Below are 15,298 nucleotides of genomic sequence, written 5' to 3' on the forward strand. Positions count from 1 at the left end.
CACAGTTCTGATAAAAAAATTTATGGCAAAATATTGGGCGTAAGTGCCATCGAATTAGTGCTTCTCTTGTCAACATTCTGAGCAAGAGAAGTGTTGTAAACTAAAGTTTGCCTTACTGAAGCTTCATGATTTATTATGCACCATAACAATCAAGTAAGGCTTGTAAAAATGCTCTTTTCTGGCTGAGCACAGGCGTACCTTGCCATGCATTGCATGACACTGCATGTTCTGGTCCTGCCAAAGACAGTAAAACACTTTTCAAGTAGTCAGACATTCAACAAGAGAAACACCTTTTTTTTGCACATCTTGGCTTTAGCTACTGCTATATTTTATGTTTTGGGATTAACTCAACTACCAACCTGCAAGGAGGGACCCTGCTCTTAAGTTCTTCCTTTATTTAAAGATTGGTTTCAATAACATTTACACCATTTATATGCTGAACCTTAGAAAAGCAATTTCTCCAGTTATACTATTGATGCCACTATCATTCATAATTTTTTATTGCGATAGCAATTATATGGACACTCCAGGTGCATTTCTGCCGTCGACGTTGCCGTGAGTTTCCGTATAAAGTCCAAGTGCACCGTATGCTGTATGAGCGAGTGAAAGCTTGCGAGGGTGAGTCAGCGATCGCGGCTCATTCCCGCGCATGCGAGGGAGGGAAACGGAGGAAGCGCGCTGTCTTCCATTGCGCGCAAGGTTTGGGGAAGAGTGAGAGGGAGGGGAGGTTCTGGCCGCTTGGGCTGCTGTATTTGAAAGCCATCTGCACCAGGGACAAAGTCTGGTGCACATTAGTTCGCGTTGATACGAGATGCAGCACGAAGGTCAATTCGCTTACGGCTGCAGCCATGCTTCCTCACTCCAGCCTTTTGGCAGCAAGTTTTTGCAGTCATTGAGTGAGATGTTTTCATGCTTCCTTGTGTGCACGACAGCATGCTTGTTAATTTAGTTAGTATGCCTATGTTTACAAGTTTATACAGCTAATAAAACTGCTGTCCTTACTTCATATAGCTGTCCACTATTTTGCTATCGCAATCAATGCTTCGCCTTTTAAGCAAAACTGCAACTTTTTTTTTTGTGTGTGCATAAGCTCTTGAGAGTGGAATAAGACAAAAATATGTTCATGATTATTAAGGAAAGTTTTTAAAACAAGGAATCATTTAAATAATTAGAAGACATTCCACTTACAGAACTTTCATCTTCTGTAGCTTTGGACCAAATTGGTCAGAGCTTTCACTATTCCTCTATTATACACGCAGTAAATTCCACAAAATTCTGGTATGCCAACATTTTTCACACTTTACAGCCTGAGCAGCTATGAGGAATGATCCAAAAGTTCCCACAAGCATGTTACCCTGCCTTGACAGAGTAGTACACTGCTCTGCTGACAGATAGAGCCTGTATTATCAGTGATGAGCTAATCTAGAAGTTTTTGTTGGTGAGGATAATTTCATTACAGGCCAACTCTCGGGATGCTTTTAATAAATTTCTTCATATCCATATTACAGGCCAACTGCAATGAAATGTTGGGCCACTAAGGAGCTTAGTTTCAGACAGCTTGGAGCAACCTTAGTGCAAAAATCTTATGCTGTAAATATGAGTGAATGCATCACAAAAGGCTCGCAAAAGCAGACAGTCTTAATACTGAAACTGAAAAAAATGCTGCCATTACCACTCGCTGGAAGTAATGCGAGACTCAAAATGCATGGCTCTTCGGCATGGTCACACACACTGAAAAATTGTGGAAGCGACATGCGTCATATCCACTTACCATTACGTGCATGCGTCATCTACTCAGGTGCTATTTACAAGCTGCTAATAACAAAATTAGACAATTGCTAGCCCTTCAGCTTTGCTAAGATTGCTTCAGTAGTATATACTGCTTATTTATTATATCAATTTAGCCAAAGTGAAATTTTGTTACAGTTTAATTTAAAATGTGTGATCTTGTAATGATATTTTGATGCCGTTTCACACTGACAATGGTGCATGGTGCATGACAATGGTGCATGAAAAATAGTATGTGTAAAGTTGTTTTTTTCTGATTGTGAAAGACACAGGTAGAGACCCTATGAATACTAAAACAAGCATCTGGGAATGAAGCCAATGGCTGTAGCCAAACTTAAGAGTGGTTCAACAGATACAACAGCAGCCTGTAGATACAGCAGTCTGTAGGGTATGATGAATGCTCTGCACACCTTTCAAAGAGAATCGAAGCAAATGTGGTAAATATTTGTTAAAAGATTAACAATTGCTGCTTAATCGTCTTCAAGTGTTCTGAAGCCCTTGGCTTGTCTTGTCCTATGGCACCTTCCAATAAATTTTGACAGATGAATCAGGAATGCGGAATGCATCATATTGAAATAAAATCGCTGTTGCCTCACAACTAAACAAAGGAGCACAAAGTGCAGGTTTGCATGGATTAAATGAAGAAAGCAGCATGCAGATGTGTAGGCAAAGAAGCACACCAGCACTGTGAGAGACATGCACAAAGACATACTCACACATACATGCATTAAACTCAACCAACCAGAAACATCAACATACCATGACAAAGTGCCAAATTAAAATGAATGCCATTATCCTAGCCAACAAAACTTCCATATCAGCTCATTACTGATAAATGAAAATGAATGCCAATATCCTAGCCAACAAAACTTCCAGATCAGCTCATTACTGATACTAAAGGTGCCCTATAGTGGATGAAGCAGCATAATATAAAGCTCTCCACCGAAGAAGGGCAACATTTTTCCCATAACTTTATCAGATCTCGCAAGTCACCTCTGGACTAAGAACATCTTACAGAGTTCAACTTAAGGACCAAATACGCTGCAAGAAAATAAATGCGTATTTGAATTAATTGCATCAAAACATATAAGAACTGATAGTTTCAATTCATATTCAAAAGCTTGGAGGACGCTTAAGTTTTGCCTTTAAGAGTGGAATGTGATAACATTAAAAGATCCCCGACTACTTCTCACACTTCCTGGCAACTGTAGCTTATGTAACCGTAATGTTTTCCCGGAAATGCTGGTGGCGAACACTATGCACAAAGGTGCACTTTCTGGTTTGTTTGTTTTTTTTTTTTTTTTTTTCCCCACAGCGGCCGTCGCGGATATGTGGAAGTAAGCACCATCTGGATGGTGTTGCAAGGCATCGAGTGGGGTGCACTGCTCCTCTCAAGACAGGCTTCAAATGGCAGCTGGAAAAGGGGTTTGTGTTTGAGTTTCCGCAACAACAGAATTATGTTTCTCGCATATTCAAATCACAATCTGACACTATTATGTCTGTAGGTTGTGTGAAGTCGTACTTTACGAATTTTCTGACCCATTTTACTTTGAGACATTCAATTAGTTCAGTAATTCCTATGCGCCATGCGGAGGGCCTGCGTAGTTCTGGATGATTTTTCTGTAACGGACAACGCCACCGTCGCTGACACCAAATTTTCTGCGACACAGGGTATTCAATGGTATCGCATTAAAAATGAACTCTTTGTTTTAAGAGCAGGGTCCTCTCATGACAGAAGCATTAGTGCCTAATAGTAACTATCTCATGCTGCCTCTACTGGTAAAGGAACAGAAATCAGGCTTGCACATCTAAGTGATTGATTGCAAAGACAAATAATAACAATAATAAATATCACAGCGATTACTGTTACTGACAGAAAAGAGTTGTGAAATGTCCTGTGAGGACTTAATTTGTCAGGTTTAAGATACTTTAATCAACCACAAATATAGTTAAATACATTATGAATCCTTGATGAACAAAGGCTAAAGACTTCCAGCTACAGTAATGACGTGCCTCACATAAGCAAGAAAGTACAAAACACTTTGTCAATGTGTAAATGCACTGTATGTTTCTTGGTTGCATATGTCAGAAAAAAAATTCAACATACATGGAGGCAGAAAAACTTATGCATATCCCATGCACTGTGGGAATCAATGCAAGCGAAGCTTTCCATGCTGGATGCTTTGATTGACGATAATTAGCGGTGATGTTGACGGCTAAAGCTTGATTTCTTCAACATTTAGGCTAAAACGAGAGTGGTGAGTTGACGTTAAACGTTACCTTGCGTGCACCACTGCTGTTTGCCTGCATAGTACACAGAACACACAGAGAGAGGTGTTTGCTTGAGGCGTTGTTGTGCGCCATATTTTATAACTTCTGAGAGGGTTGAGCGTTGTCATTTCCTCACATGGCAAATCGCATTGTGGCAGAAGTATTAAACTTGAATTGGATTATGGCCCATGGGGCTGTATGTTCCAAAACTACACTCGGATTATGAGGCAAGCCATAGTGACGGACTCCGGATTAATTTTGACACCATGATGTTCTTTAATGTGTCCCAAAATCTAAGTGCATGTGCGCTTTTCTATTTCGCCCCCATTGAAATGCGGCTGCCGCGATTGGGATCAAATCCACGACCTCTAGCAATGCCATAGCAGCAAAGCTAAAGCGGAGGGCACAGAAGTGTTGATTTGATGGTCGACCGCTTCCGTAGTGTCTCCTGGACCATGCGGTGCACTTTAATTAATGAGGTTCTGCTTCTGCACGCCCTCCGTAAATTGCCCGCTTGACATATTTGCATGGCATTTATTTTTCAGAAATAGCAGCTACGTACTGTACTGTACCTTGAACTTAAGCTTATCCTGTTTCCCCGCAACCGCTGTCATATAGTAGTGGGGTTTCCTTGCCTTCTCACGTCACCTCCCCACTCTCTTATATGGGAACTGCCTGTTCTCCTACCTCTGCTTCTTCTCCTCTCTACAGTTCTATCTGCGTCTCCTCTGGCCTCCCACTTTAGTAGAAAGGGAAGCGCTGCAGTTTCTACAATGCTTCTGAGGGGAGTCATGGATAATTACAGCTGTCAATCGGCTAATGTGGCGGCAGCCAAGGAGCTCCAGAAGGCATTGTGCACATTCGACGTGGTGGGGTGAAAACAAGTTTCTCCAGTTGCCTTTTCTCTCTTAGTCGCACTGCCATCTGTATACATGCAGCAGCAGCAACAGCAGCAGCAGTGGGGAAAGTCGAAGGAAGAGGCAAAGAAAGGTTCGCTTTAAAAAACTAAGGAGGGCATGTCAAGCACCCAGCCTTGACAAGGTGATCCCCTCGAACATGCCACAGTGGCTCAGCAGTTGTTGCATTTTCTCTTGCTAAGCACGAGGTTGTGGGTTTGATATACCTGGCCACCTCGTCAGCCTAATTACATTTTTCAAAGCGCAATATGGTTGTGTACTTTGATTAAGGTGCATGCATGTTAAGCACCAAAGTTTTTCACAAGTAATCCAAAGCCCGCATCTAAAATAGTCCAGGTGTTGCTTGAGTAATTTGAATCCAATCTATCAAACAATCAACCTCTTTTTTTCCGTCTCTTTCCACACGTTGCCTGATGTGTGAAAAAGACCATGATGACGCTGAAAAAATAAAGATCCCAAAGAGAACATGAAGAGAGGTGAGAGCACAACAGTGCATGGCCAGCCTTTGCACAGCAACCACCTTGCACACCAGTGCACTTGACATCAAGCCCTTCTGCTCTATATTTGCTATTACTTGGCTTCAGAACTAGACGGAAGGGGGTTAACCAAGGGGCCCGATTTTTTTTAATCGTATCATGAGAAGTCAACAAAGACACCAAGGAAAACATAGGGGATACTAGTTGTACTTACTAATGAAATGATAAACTAATGGCAATGAAAATGGATGGAAAAACAACTTGCCGCAGGTGGGGACGATCCCACGTCTTTGCATTACGCATGCGATGTTCAAACCAATTGAGCTACCGCAGCACGGTTACCCCATCCACTTTCTTGGTTATTTATGTGTTACTACTAGAACCAACCTTGGGAGTGTTAGCCAGCGCCACACCACTCACAAACCTTGGCGGCGGATGTGGAACATCCTTTCTGCCACAGGCAAGTACGTGATCTTTCTGGGTGAAGGCAACTGGTGAATAAACCCACATGTGCTACCTGAAGGCATCAATGTTGCCAGATTTGAGACCCTCGTTATGTGAGAACGAGAAGAAAGGGGGTTAACCGAGGGGCCCCATATTTATTAATCATATCATGAAAAGTCAATAAAGACACCAAGGAAAACATAAGAGAAATTACTTGTACTTACCAATTAAAGAAATTATAAATTAATGGCAATGAAAGTGGATGGAAAAACAACTTGCCACGCGTGGGGAATGATCCCATGTCTTCGCATTACGCGAAGGCAGGTGGCAATTGCTTAGAGCGTCGCATGCGTAATGCAAAGTACAAGTAATTTCCCCTATGTTTTCCTTGGTGTCTTTGTTGACTTTTCATGATATGGCTTTAAAACTGTCATTTAAAGGTCAACTTTCATGATTTTTCGAGATCAATGGAGCTCCACATATTTTTACTATGTGTTTTCTTTGGCACTTTGATCATACATGTCTAACGGTAGGACTGAATGTTAATTTCACTGAAAATGAATTTTTCAAATTGTCATACGTGCTCCTGTCTGACACTCGCAAATGTATATTTTTTTTACTGGCTGCCCTGTGCTTGCTGCCATCAGCACCTATTTCATGAGCACACGACGATTGCCAAGGAGTGGGTGCCTGCCAAGTAGTGCCAGTGAACACACCTGTTTTCTGCATAATCACACAATAAATCAAGACATAAAAGTTGTACACATAATGTCGGTTCATAGGTATTGCTTTAGCTCTCTTAATGGAATAGCACGTGATATTGAATGGCCTCTTTGAGTTTCTTAAATTTATTATGCCTATTTGGGCTTGATGGAAGCTTTCAGGCTCACAAAACCAAACTATGATAGGCACTTGAAGGACGATGCTGTGCCAGCACTCTTTGCATTCACGAACAGCAGGCATCACCACAGAAAAGATGGCTCTCCAAGCTATCAAGTTCAGTATCGGTATTAATATTTTCTTTTTGATAATTAAAAATTATTCACAAGTTTCTAAGCAAATTAGCCCACCCTACTTGTGACAGGATGATCTATGCAGTTTTAAAAACGAATTATCCTAACATGACAAAAAAAGCAACGAAAAAAAAAAAACATGCTGGAATTCACTTTAGTGCTTTTTCCTAGATTCCACCTCAGAATGAATACTATGCCATACTTGTGACTGTATCATAAACGCAAATTGCGGCCAAATCCTGATTTTTTTTGTCCTCAAGAATGCTCAGTACCTTTAGTAACAATGCTCAACAGCACTGAAATGTAGTAAGAATTGAAAAGAATTCAAATGTTTTTTTTTCTTCTTTTTTTTTTTTTGTGTAGTCCTCATTCAAACAGGATATGTGCTCCACTGAACAGCTTCAGATACTATGATACAGCAAGGGGCACTCATTACTAGGAGTAATCTGCACAGAAGAACAAGCAAACATTCATGACACAATGTGTCAATTGTGAAATCACGCTTCTGCATGTACTTAATGTAGCACAAATAAGGAGTGCCACATATCCACGACTTTTTGGGTTAAGCTGTTCACCTGTTAACACTCAAATTTCGCATACCAGTGGCATTTCACGGTGAATCCATTATACCGTATTGGGTGCCTTGCTTGTCTGTTTTGTCCAGAAGAAATCAGAAGTATGCATCACTGATGGCGATGCCAAGCAGGATATGTAGAATTTATGGAAACAGAACCATGGCACCATCTGTCACGGTAATAGTGAACCAAGGTCTGCACCACCATTCCATTCCCACAAATTCTATGCTTTTTGTTTCATTGCAAAACAGGCAAGTAAGGTACTCATACATGGTTACATATTAAAATTAAGAATAAGGGTGTTCAAATAGTGAAAGCTACTAATCGAACCCAATACGAATACATTCAATAAAAATGACCTTTGAATATCCAATTGGATGCCAAATATTTTCTCATTTCTAAACAAAGTGAAATATAGTCTGCATGGAGTCCTTTTGGTAAAAGAAAGGACTATTTACATTATTTGATATATGCACGTAATGCCCTTTACAAGTGAATATGCAGTCCTCAACTAAATGGCTTGTAAGTAATAAACTGCTTTCAGTTATTTGTTGTACCATGAAAAAAAGTAATGAAACAGAGAAACAGCATGTCACCAGATTCACATAAAGTGTTGAGCTCACTGAAGGAGATAAGTGTAATACTACAGCACTGTGCATTATTTCATAAAGGAATGCAGGCATGGTGAGACTGGCCACGTAATAAACTGCTTTGTCTAAGCCGAGACAACGCTCTCATAGGCTGTATAGGCAAGGTATCTTTATTGAATGACTGGAAATTACTTTCGCAGAAGTTAGCCGCTTCATGCATCTGCTGAAGAATTCTGCACAACATCAGTGACTGTTTATCAGGATAGCCATTTGAAACAGTCCTCACTTACATCGGTCTTTTTCTTGGTATTGCTATATTATGTACTTGAACAAAAATCAATATCCAACAAACCTAATGGTGAATTCTGGAATCAAATACAAATCGAGTAGCAAAGAAGATTAAATTCATATTTGCAATTTCGGTCATTCGCACACATCCCTATGCTGTACTTGGTACTACTTTTAATTCACAGTATGTATGTGCTTATTAATGTTTTATTTACTTTTTACCTGCCACCACTGCCTGAAAGAACAGGAAAAACAAGTCTCCACACAGAGACGCCATGAGTGATAGGTGAGAAAAAGAGCTCCACATCTATGAGACAGCCTAATGAGAGAGACAGCTGCAAGATATTTGGTCACTAAGAGTTCCAAACATAAAGTAAAATTGGAGTGAAAACTAACAGCTACCAAGCAACGTACTGTTAGGATTCTTACATGCACAACTGAAAGCGCATCACCCCATGAATCAGAATCTTTGCATGCTGGTGCAGAAGGCAAACTGCTTGCACTAGATAAGTTTCAGCCAGAGCCATCATGCCCAGAGCTAGAGTTCACCTCGGTGGTTCACAGTTGAGACCAGTCTACCTGCACTGTGGATAGTCGCAATTCAGGGTCCAGGGAACTGAGCCCGACCGGAACCACTGAAGTGTTGCACCAGACACAAGGAGGGAAAATGCGAAGAAGCAATGAAACACCAATCTGAATAAAGAAACTTGGGCAGTGGCATGTTCCACAATTGCACATAGCTAACTGTTTCATTGATAGACAATGAAACATTACAGTCAAACCCTCAAATATGTAAAGTTCAATTAAATTAATACTTAATGATCTATTTCATTAACACAGAATGCTTCCAGTAAAGATTATACTTTTTCCTCTACAGTTTGAATTTACAGAAACATCTGCACGTCCTGTGTGCACTTTATCAGACTCTGCAAGAAAGCACAGACATAGTGAGTAAAATGCATCACTGTTCCATTTACTATCCCAAGGCCATGATGGTGCCTCCACTGCCTCTTTTCTGCTTGTGCCTGTGAAGGTACTCAACACATGCAAAAAGAAGCAAACCTTGTACACTGACAAGCAACAACCAAATCTTGCAATGTCTGTTTGATCAATTGACATTGTCAACAAATGGTGATGAGTTTGTAGCCTACAAGACAAGGGGCACGTTTTTGCACACAGTTTGGGCACAGGAGCACTAACATGTCAACGTTTTCACACAGGCAGTTGTGTTCTTGCACATGCTCCCCAGTTACACCATTAAAAGGAAGTGTATGCGAATAGTGCTCCCCAGGACTGACTGATTAACCAGTGGCCTGAAACACACATGAGGCACGCCAACGTCAGACTACTTAGGCATTTTGGCATAGCACCATCAGCAACAACAAGACTGGTTTCAGTACAGCACAAGTAACTTCATTTCTAGGAATGAAACACATTATGTTAGAACCAAAATGTTATTTTTAACTATCAGTAACTGGTGCAATGGATGTATATCACAGCACACTTCATGTGGCCACACATCAATGCTTAAACAAACTCCCAACACAGAGAGAAGAAAGCAATAATTCATGTGGTCCTGTGTTATCATGGCTTGCTCCATCTTAGGTGATGGATGTCGACATTAAAGACATCACACCATACCACATAGGCTTCATGCCCATACCATGACAGCACTGCTTTGGTTATACTTTTCTAGCTCTCATGGTGACACAAAATGAGTCAATGTTTGAAGCATGTAATCTGGGGTTGATTTTCTAATGTCATCATCATCATCATCATCATCATCAGCCTAGTTACGCCCACTGCAGGGCAAAGGCCTCTCCCATACTTCTCCAACTACCCCGGTCATGTACTAATTGTGGCCATGTTGTCCCTGCAAACGTCTTAATGTCATCCGCCCACCTAACTTTCTGCCGCCCCCTGCTACGCATCCCTTCCCTTGGAATCCAGTCCGTAACCCTCAGTGACCATCGGTTATCTTCCCTCCTCATTACATGTCCGGCCCATATGCCCATTTCTTTTTCCTGATTTCAACTAAGATGTCATTAACTCGCGTTTGTTCCCTCACCCAATCTGCTCTTTTCTTATCCCTTAACGTTACACCCATCATTCTTCTTTCCATAGCTCGTTGCGTCGTCCTCAATTTCAGCAGAACCCTTTTCGTAAGCCTCCAGGTTTCTGCCCTATATGTGAGTACTGGTAACACACAGCTCTTATACACTTTCCTTTTGAGGGATAGTGGCAACCTGCTGTTCATGATTTGAGAATGCCTGCCAAATGCACCCCAGCCCATTCTTATTCTTCTGATTATTTCAGTCTCATGATCCGGATCCGTGGTCACTACCTGCCCTAAGTAGATGTATTCCCTTACCACTTCCAGTGCCTCGCTACCTATCGTAAACTGCTGTTCTCTTCCGAGACTGTTAAACAATACTTTAGTTTTCTGCAGATTAATTTTCAGACCCACCCTTCTGCTTTGCCTCTCCAGGTCAGTGAGCATGCATTGCAATTGGTCTCCTGAGTTACTAAGCAAGGCAATATCATCAGTGAATCGCAAGTTGCTAAGGTATTCTCCATCAACTTTTATCCCCAATTCTTCCCACTCCAGGTCTCTGAATACCTCCTGTAAACATGCTGTGAATAGCATTGGAGAGATCGTATCTCCCTGACTGACGCCTTTCTTTATTGGGATTTTGTTGCTTTCTTTGTGGAGGACTACGGTGGCTGTGGAGCCGCTATAGATATCTTCCAGTATTTTTACATATGGCTCATCTACACCCTGATTCCGTAATGCCTCCATGACTGCTGAGGTTTCGACTGAATCAAACGCTTTCTCGTAATCAATGAAAGCTATATATAAGGGTTGGTTATATTCTGCACATTTCTCTATCACTTGATTGATAGTGTGAATATGGTCTATTGTTGAGTAGCCTTTACGGAATCCTGCCTGGTCCTTTGGTTGACAGAAGTCTAAGGTGTTCCTGATTCTATTTGCGATTACCTTAGTAAATACTTTGTAGGCAACGGGCAGTATGCTGATCGGTCTATAATTTTTCAAGTCTTTGGCGTCCCCTTTCTTATGGATTAGGATTATGTTAGCGTTCTTCCAAGATTCCGGTACGCTCGAGGTTATGAGGCATGGCGTATACAGGGTGGCCAGTTTCTCTAGAACAATCTGACCACCATCCTTCAACAAATCTGCTGTTACCTGATCCTCCCCAGCTGCCTTCCCCCTTTGCATAGCTCCTAAGGCTTTCTTTACTTCTTCTGGCGTTACCTGTGGGATTTCGAATTCCTCTAGGCTATTCTCTCTTCCACTATCGTCGTGGGTGCCACTGGTACTGTATAAATCTCTATAGAACTCCTCAGCCACTTGAACTATCTCATCCATATTAGTAACGATATTGCCGGCTTTTTCTCTTAATGCACACATCTGATTCTTGCCTATTCCTAGTTTCTTCTTCACTGTTTTTAGGCTTCCTCCGTTCCTGAGAGCCTGTTCAATTCTATCCATATTATAGTTCCTGATGTCCGCAGTCTTACGCTTGTTGATTAGCTTAGAAAGTTCTGCCAGTTCTATTCTAGCTGTAGGGTTAGAGGCTTTCATACATTGGCGTTTCTTGATCAGATCTTTCGTCTCCTGCGATAGCTTACTGGTTTCCTGTCTAACGGCGTTACCACCGACTTCTATTGCGCACTCCTTAATGACGCCCATGAGATTGTCGTTCATTGCTTCAACACTAAGGTCCTCTTCCTGAGTTAAAGCCGAATACCTGTTCTGTAGCTTGATCCGGAAAAAAAATTGGGGGGAAAAAAAGGAACATAAGAGGTGATTTGAACTCGTGACCCTTGGATGTTGCCCGGAAAGATAGCTCAGTCGGTTGGTTTGTCAGGCCCCAGGTTACTTTCAAGCGCCATAGCTCCTGCTCCGAGCCTCATACTTACGTGGAAAGGGACTGATGTCCGCGATAGTCGCTTTTTGCTGATTACGAGTGGTTGGAAGGCATACTTTCTTGGAAAAATGGCCGCCCGAGGAAAAGAGCCAACTTGAGCGGCTTTAGAGACTAGGAAAACTGCCTTAAAATATTTAGACTTGAGGGAAAACTTCGTTAACAAACAATAACACGGCAATCAGCACTCGAATACGACGAGAGAAATTATTGAGACGTGGAAAACTCCCTTGAAATAAATATGGTTTGCGAGACAAATGCTTGTAAGTATTGAACCTCTTAAAAGATGAGGGGGAATAAGCGCTCACCAAGAGGGCATCGTCCGCGCGAGACCACCACCAGGCACTTTACTGAGACAGGGAGGACTCTGCGGCCGGAACAAAGCCTCCCTTCTCCGCCGGCCAAGAGGGGAAAACGCGCTTTCCGATCGCTCAAGCTTGCGCGGACCTAGTATAACTCTAGCGTCTAGGAAAAGCTTAAACAGGTGCGAGTGCGGCACGCATAGCGTGGGAAGCTAGCCGCCAGAATAACTATCTCAGGGACTGCTGCTGACGAGGGCGAAGTACCTTCGTGTAATTATAATAACTCTAATAGGACTATTTTCGAAGAAAAAAAAAAGGAAACGGCCCAGAGGGCTATACTACAAGAGCTATGACTGATAATTTTATATATATATATATATATATATATATATATATATATATATATTCATCTCATCTATGGGATCGCATGCACGCGCTGTTGCTTTGTCTCTGCGTGTAGTAGTTAAGAGAGCCAGTTTAAGGGCGGAGAAGAAGGAAGGAAAGGAAAGTCTATGAAGCAAAATTGCAGCGCCGTGGTTTTAAATCGCACCCGGGGTAGAGAAACGGAAGGCAATATAAGCGTGCGTGGCTATGATACGCACACGACAAACTGCCTTAAAATATTTAGACATGAGGGAAAGCTTCGTTAACAAACGATAGCACAGCAATCAGCACTCGAATATAATTATAACCCTAATAATAATTGTAAATATTCATCTCATCTATGGGATCTAATGCGCGCGCTTTCGCTTTGTCTCTGCTTGTAGTAGTTAAGAGAGCCAGTTTAAGGGCTGAGAAGAAGGAAGGAAAGGAAAGTCTCTGAAGCAAAATTGCAGCGCCGTGGTTTTAAAGCGCAACCGTGGCAGAAAAACGGAAGGCGATATAAGCGTGCGTGGCCATGATACGCACACGACAAACTGCCTTAAAATATTTAGACTTGAGGGAAAACTTCGTTAACAAACTATAACACGGCAATCAGCACTCGAATACGACGAGAGAAATTATTGAGATGTGGAAAACTCCCTTGAAATAAATATGGTTTGCGAGACAAATGCTTGTAAGTATTGAACCTCTTAAAAGATGAGGGGGAATAAGCGCTCACCGAGAGGGCATCGTCCGCGCGAAACCACCACCAGGCACCTTACTGAGACGGGGAGGACTCTGCAGCCGAAACAAAGCCTCCCTTCTCCGCCGGCCAAGAGGGGAAAACGTGCTTTCCGATCGCTCAAGGTTGCGCGGACCTAGTATAACTCTAGCGTCTAGAAAAAGCTTAAACAGGTGCGAGGGCGGCACGCATAGCGTGGGAAGCTAGCCGCCAGAATAACTATCTCAGGGACTGCTGCTGACGAGGGCGAAATACCTTCGTGTAATTATAATAACCCTAATAGGACTATTTTCAAAGAAAAAAAAAGGAAACAGCCCAGAGGGCTATACTACGAGAGCTATGACCATATTTAAAGATTGCACTACTCATTTTCTGCATGCTAGCCAACATGACTGTAGTGGACATCTAAAATTTGGATGCAGGCAGTTTGGCTGCATTAGCATAAAAACTGACAGAATAAGGAGCTTACTTCTTCAGTCAAGATGACTATGCGATTCTCAACTTTTGGCTCCATTTTGCATGTCTCGTGCTCAACGTCTTCAAGCGAAGTCTGCCGCTGGCGAAACAACCCCCTTCTTGCTGATGCATCAAGGCTGAGGCCTCGCTTCAACGGCGGCTTCGTGGTGACGTCTTCACAAGTTCGCACCAGACTGTGCCTTCAGAGAAATTATTGAGAAAAGAACATTGAGTGCCCACTTCCATTTTCATTTTTCTGGTACTGCGCTTGCACTGTTTTGATTTAACAGTGCCTGAGGTGCATTGGCAATGTGTGCTGATCCACCCAATTACTCCAATACATATAACCTGTTTCAGCTGAAGTAGAAACTTTTTTTGGCAACAGCATAGAAGGAATCAAAATGCACTTTCAAGTTAACAGTATTGGGGCACATAATTCTTTCTTTCTTTCTTTCTTTCTTTATTGTTTCCTCAGACACAGTCTAAGAGGGGGCCGAGGCTAAAGGCGACAGAGCACCTGACACAGGCCCCAGCCCCCTTGCACAATATACACAGCCAAAATACATCAACAAAGTTCAGTCAGACAGACATCATAGGTTCAGACAGTGGGCAATATTAAAAAGGGGGACTAGTCACTGCTTGAATATAAAGTCAGCAAATAATTGGTACAAAATATTTACATACGCAACATAATGTCTGCAACATAAATACAGAACACAGCAATTCAGTTACCAGTCAGCACGTTCAACAACGTCATTCACAACCATGACACATCACAAAAACCAAGACACAGAAACCAAGGACAATTTCACAGCCGTGTATCAAAATTGCAGTAGCTGAGAGGAGCATGACAAGGGAGAACAAGGCGCACTTTTTGAGGTAATTTACAGTAATGAAAACATAATGTCGCTATTCACAAGAAACTTCCTACAGTATTTCTTAAATGTATGTCATCATCATCATCATCATCAGCCTGGTTACGCACACTGCAGGGCAAAGGCCTCTCCCACACTTCAACAACCCCGGTCATGTACTAATTGTGCTCATGCCATGCCTGCAAACTTCTTAATCTCATCCGCCCACCTAACTTTCTGCCGCCCCCTGCTACGCTTCCCTTCCCTTG

At 42.1% G+C, this 15,298-nt stretch overlaps 1 protein-coding gene across 10 annotated transcripts in view; it reads right to left on the reverse strand.

The window, feature by feature from the left end:
• The window catches only part of LOC142590474 (trifunctional nucleotide phosphoesterase protein YfkN), a 102,982-nt gene that overhangs the window by 3,582 nt on the left and 84,102 nt on the right, over positions 1–15,298 (reverse strand). For 5 of the 10 annotated variants that reach the window (XM_075702669.1, XM_075702679.1, XM_075702662.1 and 2 more), the window contains exons 13-14: positions 14,189–14,375; positions 199–234 (exon numbers count right to left, since the gene is read on the reverse strand). The exons of 1 other annotated variant lie outside the window; for it this stretch is intronic. In XM_075702669.1, coding sequence (XP_075558784.1) covers positions 199–234; positions 14,189–14,375 — 223 coding nt within the window. Of the gene's footprint in view, positions 1–198; positions 235–8,277; positions 8,440–8,911; positions 8,998–14,188; positions 14,376–15,298 lie in introns of those variants that run through there. 4 more of the 10 variants (XM_075702642.1, XM_075702635.1, XM_075702650.1 and 1 more) reach the window with 3 other exon arrangements.

Source organism: Dermacentor variabilis, chromosome 1 (genome assembly GCF_050947875.1).
Source record: "Dermacentor variabilis isolate Ectoservices chromosome 1, ASM5094787v1, whole genome shotgun sequence".
Taxonomy (NCBI): Eukaryota; Metazoa; Arthropoda; class Arachnida; order Ixodida; family Ixodidae; genus Dermacentor; species Dermacentor variabilis.